Here is a 13,337-nt window from a genome sequence, read left to right as displayed (position 1 = left end):
GTGCACTGGGACTCTAGTAGATAATAAAAGGCTAACATGAAAATTGACCAAATGGCCGAACCGGTTTGGCTCAGTGGATAGAGCGTCGGCCTGCGGACTCAAGGGTCCCGGGTTCGATTCCGATCAGGGGCATGTACCTTGGTTGCGGGCACATCCCCACTGGGGGGCGTGCAGGAGGCAGCTGATCGATCTCTCTCATCGATGTTTCTGGCTCTCTATTCCTCTCCCTTCTTCTCTGTAAAAAGTTCAATAAAATATATTTAAAAAAAAAAAAAAGAAAGAAAAGAAAATTGACCAAATGGGGGAACAACCAGTCGCTATGATGCACACTGACCACCAGGGGGCAGATGCTCAACACAGGAGCTGCTCCCTGGTGGTCAGTGCACTCCCACAGGGGGAGCGCTGCTCAGCAAGGAGCCAGGCTCATGGCTGGCGAGCACAGCAGTGGTGGTAGGAGCCTCTCCTGCCTCTGTGGCAGCGCTAAGGCAGTCAGACATCCCCCGAGGGCTCCCAGACTGCAAGAGGGTGTAGGCTAGGCTGAGGGATCCCCCAAGTGCATGAATATCGTGCATTGGGCCTCTGGTTTAATAAATAAAAGCATAGTGTTTTCCCCTCTAACACATCATCTAATGCAGCAATTTTCAACCTTTTGCATCTCATGGCACACATAAATTAATTACTAAAATTCTGTAGCACACCAAAAATATATTTTTTGCCAATCTGATAAAACAAAGTATAATTTTTATTTATTCATACTGAACAGCTATTGTTGTCTTGGCTGTTGTCATTTTTTTATTTCTTATTTAAAAAAAAAATATTTTATTGATTTTTTACAGAGAGGAAGGGAGAGGGATAGAGTTAGAAACATCGATAAGAGAGAAACATCATCGATCAGCTGCCTCCTGCACACCTCCTACTGGGACCCTTCAGTCCGCTCTATCCCCTGAGCCAAACCGGTTAGGGCTGTTGTCATTTTTTAAATTTGACAATCTAAAGGGATAAGAGGTCAGTGACCCCGACTAAATAGTCAGGTACTGCATGTTTTATTTTAATTTTACTTTTTAAATTTACTTTAATTTTAATTTTATTTTTTTTAGCGATAAAATGAAATTTTTTTTTAAATTAAATCTTTATTGTTCAGATTATGACATTGGTTCCTCATTTTTCCCCCCATAACTCCCCTCCACCCAGTTCCCACCCCACCCTCCGCCCACACTCCCCACCCACTGTCCTCATTCATAGGTGCACGATTATTGTCCAATCTCTTCCCGCACCCCCCACACCCCTTCCCCCCCCCAAGAATAGTCAGTCCATTCCCTTTCTATGTCCCTGATTCTATTATAATCACCAGTTCATACTGTTCATCAGATTATTTATTCACTTGATTTTTAGATTCACTTGTTGATAGATGTGTATTTGTTGTTCATAATTTGTATCCTTACCTTTTTCTTCTTCTTCCTCTTCTTAAAGGATATCTTTCAGCATTTCATATAATACTGGTTTGGTGGTGATGAACTCCTTTAGCTTTTTCTTATCTGTGAAGCTCTTTATCTGACCTTCAATTCTGAATGATAGCTTTGCTGGATAAAGTAATCTTGGTTGTAGGTTCTTGGTATTCATCACTTTGAATATTTCCTGACATTCCTTCTGGCCTGCAAAGTTTCTGTTGAGAAATCAGCTGACAGTCATATGGGTACTCCCTTGTAGGTAACTGACTTTCTTTCTCTTGCTGCTTTTAGGATTCTTTCTTTGTCTTTTGCTCTCGGCATTTTAATTATGATGTGTCTGTCTTGGTGTGGTCCTCTTTGGATTCCTCTTGTTTGGGGTTCTCTGCGCTTCCAGGACCTGTAAGTCTATTTCTTTCACCAGGTAGGGGAAGTTTTCTGTCATTATTTCTTCAAATAGGTTTTCAATATCTTGCTCTCTCTCTTCTTCTGGCACCACCATAATTTGGATGTTGGTATGCTTGAAGCTGTCCCAGAGGCTCCTTACAGTATCTTCATCTTTTTGGATTCTTTTTTCATTTTGCTTTTCTGGTTGGGTGTTTTTTGCTTCTTCGTATTTCAAATCTTTGACTTGATTCTTGCGATCTTCTGGTCTGCTGTTGGGAGTCTATATAATATTCTTTATTTCAATCAGTGTATGCTTAATTTCTAGTTGGTCCTTTATCACAACATCGAGGGTTTCACTAGATTTCTTGAGGGTCTCATTAAGTTTATCGGCGGTTTCTAGGAAATTCTGGAAAAACCTAAAAAGTGTGGTTTTGAACTCTATATCCAGTAGTTTGCTTTCCTCCATTTCTGTCTTTGTGTCCTGTTTCTTTGTCTCGGCATTTTTTATGCTTCGCTGTGTCGATAGAGTGGCTTTCTGTGCTAAGTGTCCTATAGGGCCCAGTGGCTCAACCTCCCCAATTACCTGAGGTGGACACTCTTGGTGCACCCCCTTGTGGGCTTTGTGCACAGTCTTGTTGTAGTTAATCCTTGATTGTTGTAGGTATCACTGGGAGGAATTGACCTCCAGGCCATTGGCTGTGAGAATCAGCTGTGTCTGCAGTGGGAGAACTTCTGTGCTGGAGACACCCTTCTGGGGCAAGACTTGCTTCAGTGGGGCTTTGGTGCTCACTGAGTCTGCCCCTGAGTGTGTCCCTTATAGATCTGAGGAGCTGTAATTGGATGGTCCCACTCTGACCACTGGGTACACTGGCTCCTGGATCTCTAAGGAGGTGCTAATCTAGCCTCTGCCTGAGGCTACCCAGCAGAAGCCAGCTGTAAAGCAATGCAAGTTGCCCTGGGGCCTTGGGGCAGCTGCAGTTTGTTAAGTTATTTTCAGATTACAAAGGGCTGGGCCTTTCATATGCAAAAGCCTCCGTGCAAGGCTTGGGCGGGGCAGGGTCCCAGGGGATCAACAGGGCGGGCAGGGCGAGCAGTATGGCTGCTCTCAGTCCTGCCTTCAGAGGTCCTGGCAATTGCTGCGAGTGCCTCCGAGAGAAAGCTGCCCTCGAGTTCCGACCGATGCCAGACAGTCCCGTTTCTCCCGTATGAGTCTGGGTCCCCAGAGACTCGCCCCGAACTGGAGCTCAGAGCCTGAGACTCCCTCCTGATTGAAAAAGACAATCGTGTCCTCAGCCGCCAGCCCGCTCCACGTGCGCCTCTGTACCTTTGTATTTTACTTCCGCACCGAACCTCCTCTGAGTCTCGGTATGCTTTTCTCTTTCCTTCTAGTTGTAGAAATTCCACTCAGCCAGCCTTCCTGTGGTTCTGGATGATGTCCGTTATCTCTTTTAGTTGTATTTTTGAAGTGGTTGTGCGAGGCAGCAATCTCCGGTGTTTACCTATGCCGCCATCTTGGTTTCTCCAGAACTGCCTGTTTTAAAAATTTTTGTGGCACAATTGAAAATTGCTGGTCTAGTGGAAAAACATGTAAGTAAGCTATTCATTACATTATGACCGAAGTACCCTACGACACTGCTGGTACATAAACAAGGAAGGATTACAGACATGTCATCTGAAGAAGTGAAGCTGCAACCTTGGGAAAATGCTTGTAACAAAGAGAATGTAAAAAGGCACAATGTTAGGGGATCTGGTCTATGCAAGGGCAACACCTATAGTAGTCATAGAAGACAATGGATATAGATAGATGACCAAACAAAATTTTTTATTCTTTTAAAATTGAGATGATAATAATAATCACAGAGTTGTAAAAATAGAATAGACAGGTAGGTTCCTATGCATCCTGCATCCAGGGTCCCCCACTGGTTATACTTTATATAGCTAAAGTGCAATATTAAAACTCGGGAACTAACATTGGTAAAATATGTGTATAGTTCCAGGCCATTTTATTGCATTCATGTAATCACCACTGCAATCAGAATACCAAAGTGTATAAACCTTATCTACCTTGATCCTCTTGGGTTTATAATATAATGGTCTGAAATATTTCCCTCATATGTACTGACAACCATATTAGACAATGCTATAATTTTTGCTTCAACCACAATACATAATTTAGAAAACTCAAGAGGAGAAGGAAAAAGTCTATTGTGTTCCCTTATATCTCTATTCTTTCCATTTCCATTTTTCTTTCATCCATCATGATGTTTCAAGATTCCATCTCTTACAGCAGGGGTGGTGAGGTACCAGGCTGATCTAAGGGTCCCACCTCCTCCACTGGGACTCTTTGATGGGTAGTTATTTACCCAGCTGGACACTTGGTGTAGGGACCAAGTGAAGTGGATACAGGGCCCCTCTTGTACCAAATGGGGAGTTTTAAAAAATTTACCTGATATAATTTTTTTTTTTTACTTTTTGATTTGGATGTGTTATTGTAGTGGGTAAGACAGCAGGCTTTGATGCTAGAGCTCTGAGTTCAAATCCCGGCTGGACCACTGGCTAGCAGTGTGGTTCTGAGGGAGACATTCAACAGAGTCTTTAAGATGGAATGAAAACTCTTCTATGGTGTCCTGTAGAGTGTGTGAGGCTTAGCTGTCAGGCAGGAGCAGAGCAGTGACTCTTAATGTGCAGCCTGTCTCTGGTTAGATTGTAAATGTTGGAATCAGAAACATTTTACCTCTCCCACTTCTGGGCAGGTTCACCTTTAAAGCATTCTTCCAACCCAGTGTCCAGCGAAAAAGCTCCAGTCAAGGGCATGTACCTGGGTTACAGGCTCAATACCTGGCCCCATTCTAACCACTGAACCAGGAAATGGGCTTTCACCAGACAATGAATCTGCCAGTGACCATTTGGTATGCAGGCTGAAACTCTAACCCCTGAAACATACGGGCCAGGTCTATATCTTCTATTTTTTCATGGAGACCTCTTTTTACCCCATTTGTGTTGGTAATTGTTAATTGAAGCATTTTTATGATGGCTGCTTTAAAATCCTTGCCATATAATTCCAACATCTGTGTCAGCTTAGTTGTTGTCCATTGGTTATCTTTTTTTGTTTCAGTATGGATGGTCCTGGTAACTTAACATGTGATTTTCTATTGTATCTTGGAGGTTAGTAGCTTCTTCCAACCATAGTCTGACTCTAGGATATATGATGAAAACGTAAAACCTAGGAAACTCACTGCTATGTACTTCCTTGGGTCCCAAGGTCATCAGTCTTTGGCCTTTGCTCCATCTTTCAGTCTCATTTTTGTTCTATACATAAAGTCTAAGATTTTTTGCTGTAAGGAGGAATAGGAAGTATACCTTTCTATTGTGCCTCTGAATCAGGCTTGATATTTAATAACTACATAATATTCCATTGATCTGATATATTGTAACTTAGGCTTTTATAAAACATTTAGCTGGTTTAAATTTTTAGTCATCATAAATAATGTTGAACAGATTATCTTAGTGCAGATTATTATTTTGTTTGGATGAATTTCAAGGAGAAAAACTGGTCAGTCAAAGGAACTGCCTAGCTTAAAGTATCTGGAACATTGCCAACTTCCAGAAATGTGTATTCTCCAAGTAAGTAGGTGGAATACAGAACATTTTCCTTTACCTTGCAGTGAAAAATGTCCATGTTTGCTCCTTGGTATAGTTAGGGACTACTACCATTTTACCTTACACACCAGTAACAGAAGTAAACTAAACTCCAGATACCTAATTGCATGGCCTTTTCTGACTTAGCTAATGAAGTCTCCTCCACATGGAACAACCATTCCATTCACATATGCCTGCTAATATTTTTATTATTGTTTTCTTAAATAAAAAACTTATAAGGCTTTCTTAAATAGAGAAACATAACAATCTAAAGATGTCCATTTTCCTCCAAATTAGAACACATTTTTGACAAGCTGGTAGCAAAACTAAAAGAAAAAGAACTAAGTGGTAATTTCAAATGCAACACACATAAGGAATTATTTAATCTATGAATAATGGCAGTTTTATTTCTCTTACTCCAATCCTTATATCTTATTTGCTAGGCTAGAATGTTCAGGATTACTAAATAGAGAAAATATCCTTATCTGGTTCCTAATATCAGAAGGAAAGCACTCAAAATTTCATCATAAAACATGAGATTTGCTTATAGGTGTTTTGTATATATATATATAAACAGTCATCAGATTAAAGAAGTTCCTGCTACAACTGATTTGCTGAGTGTTTTTTAAAATAATAAATGAGTATTACAAACCTTTTTTCCTGCACCTTCCCCAAATACATAGTATTAATACCAACTGCTATAGACTGAATGTTTATGACCCTTCAAAATTCATACGGTTAAAACCTAATCCCCAATGTGTTGGTGTTTGGAGGTGGGACCTTTGGGAGGTCATTCGTGTCATTATAAAAGAGAAGCCCTAAGAACTCTCTTGCCCCTTCTGTAAAAGGACACAGTGAGAAGACAGCCGCCTATGAACCAGGAAATGGGCTCTCACCAGACACTGAATCTGCCAGAACCTTGATCATGGACTTACCTGCCTCCAGAATTGTGAGAGATAAGTGTTGTTTCTAAATCACTCAGTGTACAGAATTCTATTATAACAGACTAAGACACTGAGTTTAATGAAAATACCAGTATGTTAGAGTATAAATTGGTATAACATTTGAGAAAAACATTTGGCCTTATATACTAAATTTGTATATATGCATTCCCTACGAAATTCTAATTCCATTGTCTGGTGCAATGCTCACGGCAACATTATTTGTAATAGCCCCTATACAAAAAAGCGTTAACATAGCAGATCTAAAACGAGTAACCTTAGAAAAGCCTGCAAGATTGAGCCATTGGCTGCTATTTACAAACTTGGCTGATAAACAGTTTCCTACACTGATATAAAACTTTCTCTAACCAAAAAGGTGAAAACACTTCAGATAAATGAATAAACAATTTGTGGTATATATACACAATAGAATATTATTTAGCCTTTTATAAAAAGGTAGAAAATTCTGACACAAGCTACCACATAGATGATCCTTGAGGACATTATGCAAAGTGAAATAAGCCAGCCATAGAAAGACAAATACTATATGATTCCACTTATATGAGGTACCCAGATTAGTCAAGTAGAATGGTGGTTGACAGGAGCTGGGGGTAGGAAGGAATGAGGAATTATTGTTTAATGGCATGGAGTTTCAGTTTTGCAAGATAAGAGGTACACAGTAATGATAGTTATACAGCAATGAATATATTTATACCACTGAATTATATACTTAAAGGTGGTAAATTTTATGTGTATTTTACCACCTCCTAATAATATCAGCTCTTTTTAAAAATGAGAAATAAGTGGACATACAAAAGGCCAAGAGACATATGAAAACATGCTCTCAGTCACTAATCATCCGAGAGATGCAAATCAAAACGACAATGAGGTACCATCTCACACCTGTCAGAATGGCTATCATCAACAAATTAACAAACAACAAGTGCTGGTGAGGATGTAGAAAAAAAGGAAACCTCATGCACTGCTAGTGGGAATGCAGACTGGTGTAACCATTGTGAAAAACAGTATGGAGTTTCCTCAAAAAATTAAAAACGGAACTCCCATTTGACCCAGTAATCCCATTTCTAGGAATATATCTCAAGAAATCAGAAACAGCAATCAGAAAGGATATATGTACCCCTATGTTCATAGCAGCACAATTTACAATAGCTAAGATTTGGAAACAGCCTAAGTGCCCATCAGCAGATGAGTGGATTAAAAAATGGTGGTACATCTACACAATGGAATAATACGCTGCTGTAAAAAAGGAACTCTTACCATTTGCAACAGCATGGATGGACCTGGAGAGCATTATGCTAAGTGAAATAAGCCAGTTGGAGAAAGACAAATATCACATGATCTCACTCATTTGTAGAATATAATCAACAACATCAACTGATGAACAAAAATAGAGCCAGAGACAGAGAATCATCAAACTGTCAAACCTCAGAAGGAAGGCAGGGGAGGGTGGGGTAAGAGATCAACCAAAGGACTTGTATGCATGCATATAAGCATTACCAATGGACACAGACACTAGGGGGCTGGTAGGTGTGAGTGGCTGGGGAGAATTTAATGGGGGGAAAAGGAGACATATGTAATACTTTAAACAATAAAGAATTTTTTAAAAAAAAGGAAAATAAAAAGTTAACCAAAGCATGGCCATTTAAAAGAGACGATTACTATTTATACTTTCAGAGCTAGAAAAAGATGCATGTTTTGGGGTTTCTTTTGGAGGGAGCAAATGAGGTCTGTTATTTTTTCTTTTACTACTGAAATAATCTTTAAGCATAGACTCTACTTAAAGTAATTTGTTGCTGGAACTGTCATAATATTCTGATGTCTGCTTTGCTTCTAATTTTGTTCAAACTTTTTTTGACATTTAAGGTCAACTTTATTAGTCTAGATCCAGTAAGATTTCTTCCATAGTACTGTAACATTTGACCAATAAACACTTTTATTTTTTCAAAACAAAAAACTTGCCCTAATTGATGAGGGTGGTTCACTGTGCCTGGACTATGTTTGCAATCAAGTTGGTTTATGCTGAACAATGGTCTCCTTCTGGGAGTCTGGAATTTGCTAAGTGCTAGGCAAAGAATGCCTATGTGTCCAGACCACAGTAAAAACCTTGGGCACTGAGTCTCTAATACGCGTCCCTGGGTAGAAACATGGCATACATGTTGCTGAATTTTCATTGCTGGGTAAGAGTGAGTTCTGTGTGACCAATCACAGGAAGCCTGCACATGGATTCCTGCAGATTCCAACTGTGTCTTTCTCCCTTATGATCCAGCTGGGTATCCTTATTATGCCTCTGTAATAAATCTTAGTTGTAAGCATGACTCTGTGCTAGGTCCTGGGAATTCTTCCAGTGAACCTCAGTACAAGGGGTATAAATTGTGGCATGCTCTTACAATAAAACACACAGCAATGAAAATAAACAACCTATAGCTATATTAAACAACAGCAATTGAATCTCAAATGATTAATCATTTACTGCTTTTGCCTTGTATGAAAGTTTTTATCCATACTTGACCAAGAATCATTTAAGGTAGCAGTTCTTAAACTTCGTATTCTCAGAATCCCTCTAATTTATTTGGATTCCGTTGATCAATTATCAACCCTCTTAGAAATTAAGACAGAATTTGAAAAATGTTATTAATCCATTTAAAATAGCTATATTTTCCAAAAAAAATGTAGCGAGAAGAATGGCACAATTGTTATAGTTTTGCAAATCTATTTTATATCTAGCTTAATAAAAGACAGCTGGGTTCATCAAGATGCTTCTGCATTTAATCTGTTGCAACATCTTGTATCAAGCAACCTCTAGAAAATTCCATCATACACTCATGAGAGAATAAGAGTGAAAAGGCAAGTAACATCTTAGTATGATTATGAAAATAATTTTTATCTCTTGGAATTTCTAAAGTCTGAGAGATTCCCTGATTACACTCTGAAAAGTGCAACATGGAAGTTTAATACTGTGATTCATCTTTACCACCTATAGAGGGTAACATGCAGGAGCATGGGGTACTTTCACTGGAAATAAATCTTGAAGAATTCGATTTACAAACTCTGGGAACTGGCAGAACTTCCCTTATCAACACTGAGAGTCAAACCCTACCCAACTGTCACTGTCAGAAAATCACTCCCTTTTACCATGGGGTCACCACACTTAGTCTAGAAAGAAAAATTGTGTGTACCTTAAAAACTCCAAAGAAACTGTATTTTCATGAGGAGCTGCAGAACACTTATTTAATATTATTTGATACTATTTATTTAAATCATGAAACTTATAATTTTACAAATTATTCTTCTGAAAATTAAGCTCGATACTTTTCCTTTTTCTCTGGCTTGGAAACAATGCACTAGGCACCGAATATATTAGATAGCCTGTCGTTAATTTGGTTGAACCTCAGTGGCTTGTTGAAACTCAGTTTTAAGGCATATTTAAAGTTTCTTAATGGAATTAAATCAACAGCATAAGACTATTAGGTAAACATTATAGATTTGTTTCTTTGATAACCTTTTTAAAAAAATATGTTTTTATTGATTTTAGAGAGAGGAAGAGAGAGGGAGAGAGGGATAGAAGCAACAATGAGAACCATCGATTGGCTGCTTCCTGCACACCTCCTACTGGGGAGAGAGCCCCCAACCCATGCATGTGCCCTGACAGGGAACTGAACCGTGACCTCCTGGTTCATTGGTTAATGCTCAACCACTGAGCCACACCGGCCAGGCTTGAAAAACATTTTTATACATGGTTGAAATCCACAAATCAACGATTTTACACAAGTTATATTAATAACTAATCTAGTTTGTAGATTTTACCACATTGCTACAGGATTGGGAGTGAGCAGAAATATGTACAACTTCTCTGCTGGCTTCAGTTTTGAGCCATATACTCAGGCAACTGTTGACAGTGATGCTGTACTTACCACCAGTGCTAGAACAAGTGTCCGAACCTTCTCCCCAATCTCAGGTGAGATGTCATTGCCAAACTGTTGTAGAGTGGTGAGAAAGCGTTTTAACTTGCTGAGCTGTCGAGCACCACAGGTGGCTGGCAATTGTTGATTTGTTAGTGCAGATGACGTGGAAGAGGCAGGACCATTGCTGAATCTTTGTGGTGGTGATGGGGCACCATTCAGTGTAGGAGGAGAATGGTTGGTGCCATTGCTTACTAAAAGAAAGCCAAAATGAAAGACTCAATGCAATGCAAAACACAAAAATCTTTGATACGTTCTTCTTGTCTGCATTCTCCTTCATTTATTCACTTCAATTTTATAAAGCATACGTTAAGAGTACACAAGACACTGTTTCTACCCAACAAGATTAAGACATACTGACAGGTAAAAAAATGATAACAGAGTAACATAGAAGGTGTTAAAACAGAAGAGTAAAGTGCTACTAGAGCACAGAGAAGGACATCTAGCTCTACAGGTGCCATGGGCAAGTGTAGATAGTTTTAAGACTTCCTGCAATAGTTACTGGATGAGATAAGTTTGGAAGAATATATTTCCAATGAATGGACACTCGTGTTCATCATTTATGTCACATCTCCTCAATCTTAGGGTCCCAAAGAAGCTAAGGCAGTCTATTAGAATATAGCATGTGAACAAGACACACCAGAAAACAGTCGTTACTGTGAAAAAATGTTTTTTTCTAGGCTATAGGTTTAATGACTTGTTCCTGTAGTAAGGTATATATATCTTGGCTATTCAGAATATTCATGCCCATCAGAGTCAGTTTTTCTCTGCTTTGACAGTGCTGGATTAACACTTCCAAATACTCATTCAATAAAGTATTTTTCTAGACACCACACAGGACACTCCCATTCTACATTTCGGCTTAAATTATAATACATGTGACTAGTTTCAGTTTTTCTATTTTCCCATTATTCTTAGTCATATTTTGCTAGTTTTAATTTGGTACACAATCCTAGAGCTAAATTCTTAACAGCATTAAGTAAAAATCTCCTTTTTCATTAAAGAGTAAAAATTTTAAAATTACCTAATGTCTAAGAGTCAATATATTTTCACTTACTCAGACCCAATCTAAGAATATAAAGCTGTGTCTAAAAACATAAGAAACAACTTAAGACTTAAGCCAAACTTAAAGAACATAATCATTTAACCTTTACCTCACTTAGAAAACTGTCATTTACTTATATTTTGCCTAATGCCAACTTGTTAATCATGAAAAATCTCCCACTTCCTTTCTTCCTCCAAGCCAGTCATAGTTGTTTGACCAACACTATTCCTACTTCTTGAGTGACCTTTATTTAAATTTGATCTGTAAACTCTTCTTCATCCAATATAGCTTAAATGATACCTGTATTAAGGATTCCTTGAGACTCTGCCTTAAGGTAGATTTAGTAATTCTTCTCTGTGCTACACATGCTTCCATTATGTTATTTACCAAATTATACTTATTTGCATTGCCTTAATATATAGCACACTTTTAAAAAATATTTTTTAGTGATTTCAGAGAGGAAAGGAGAGAGAGATAGAAACATCAATGATGAGAGAGAATCATTGATTGGCTGCCTCCTGCATGCCCCCTACTGGGGAGAGAGCCCACAACCTGGACATGTGCCCTGATCGGGAATCGAACCCTGACATCCTGGTTCATAGGTCAACACTCAACCACTGAGCTACACCAGTTGGGCTATTGTATACTTCTTGATGAATATTCTTACATATCCATGTATACTAAAATTAGCTAAGTTTTGTAAGCTGTGTATACTGTATATACTTTAGCTTTGTTCATTAGCTAGTAATATTTAAGTGTTCAGGAAAATTCTGCTGAATATGACTCACTGCTTAAAAGACTAACAGGCTAAGAAAAAAAGGGTGCTTTCTCTTTTAAGTCTTTCATTAAAAAGATCACTAGAGCCACTGGAAAGAAAGCTCAACACTCAGCCTTAGCAATCCTGAAAATTAGTTGCAATGGTCTGCCATTTCTTTGTGTTCACAGAAAAGTCAACTGCCACTGGAGAGCTGCCCTCTTTTGAAGCAGCCCATTAGAATAATACATTATTGTGCTTTTAGCCACTCTGATGCCCAGACAAGCTTTTTCATGGCCTCTTTAGTGAAAGCTTATGATTACATTTTCTGAAATAAAACATGTCCACCCCCAAGAAGTCAAATATGGAGGTAAAAAGGACCAAATTTATATATACATATCTCCACCTGTATCTTGAAATCTGAATGATAGCTTGGGTTTAAATCTGTTTCATTTCAAGACAGTACTTATATCTAAGATGTATAATTTTGAGACAGAAAACACAATTTAAGAAAAAAAGATATCAAAATTAATTTCTCTCACTCTGGCTCAGACTGCTGCAGTTACCACTCACTCATTTCAAATGTTTGAGAAAATAAAAATTAAAACTTCTATTAAAGCTGTACCTCTTAGACTCCCTTCTCTTATTGTTAAAAATAATTTACACAGAAAACATAAATGTTTAAGCAAAAATAGTGTGCAAGCTTGTGCAATGGTGTTTAAATAAGAAAATGCATATAGCACCTAGTACATTGCTCTAATGTGATATGGATGGGTACTACCCAAATAGAAATTTTCTGCTATCTGAGGCAAAATGTCTGTAAGGGTCAATGTGAACTGGATATATCATGGGCATGGAAAAGCAGAACACAAATTAAAATCTAGATGTGTGTGTATATCTCTCTTTAGATTTTAGATTTTAAATTGAGGGCTTTTTGTTTTGTTTTTTAAATATGTATGTATGACTGAATTTGCTGAGTTATAAAATTTGTGGAAATTCAGCTTTAGAAGATACTGCCAAACAATTTCCTCAGACTTAAACAATGTATGAGTGTTCAGGTTGCTCCACACATACTCACCAACACTTGACAATTCTTTTTCACTTTGAACATTCTTGTGGGTGTACATGGTATTGCACTAGGTTTTA

General features: G+C 38.3%; 1 protein-coding gene across 3 annotated transcripts in view; it reads right to left on the bottom strand.

Moving 5' to 3' along the window:
* The window catches only part of CBFA2T2 (CBFA2/RUNX1 partner transcriptional co-repressor 2), a 150,627-nt gene that overhangs the window by 24,784 nt on the left and 112,506 nt on the right, over nucleotides 1–13,337 (bottom strand). For all 3 annotated transcript variants that reach the window (XM_070420152.1, XM_070420153.1, XM_070420154.1), the window contains exon 3: nucleotides 10,345–10,586. In XM_070420152.1, coding sequence (XP_070276253.1) covers nucleotides 10,345–10,586 — 242 coding nt within the window. The remainder of the gene's footprint in view (nucleotides 1–10,344; nucleotides 10,587–13,337) is intronic.

The sequence above is a fragment of the Myotis yumanensis genome, unplaced genomic scaffold (assembly GCF_028538775.1).
Source record: "Myotis yumanensis isolate MYYU_CA2020_CCGP unplaced genomic scaffold, mMyoYum1.0.hap1 SCAF_7, whole genome shotgun sequence".
Taxonomy (NCBI): domain Eukaryota; kingdom Metazoa; phylum Chordata; class Mammalia; order Chiroptera; family Vespertilionidae; genus Myotis; species Myotis yumanensis.
This window is presented reverse-complemented; position numbering and strand designations above follow the sequence as displayed.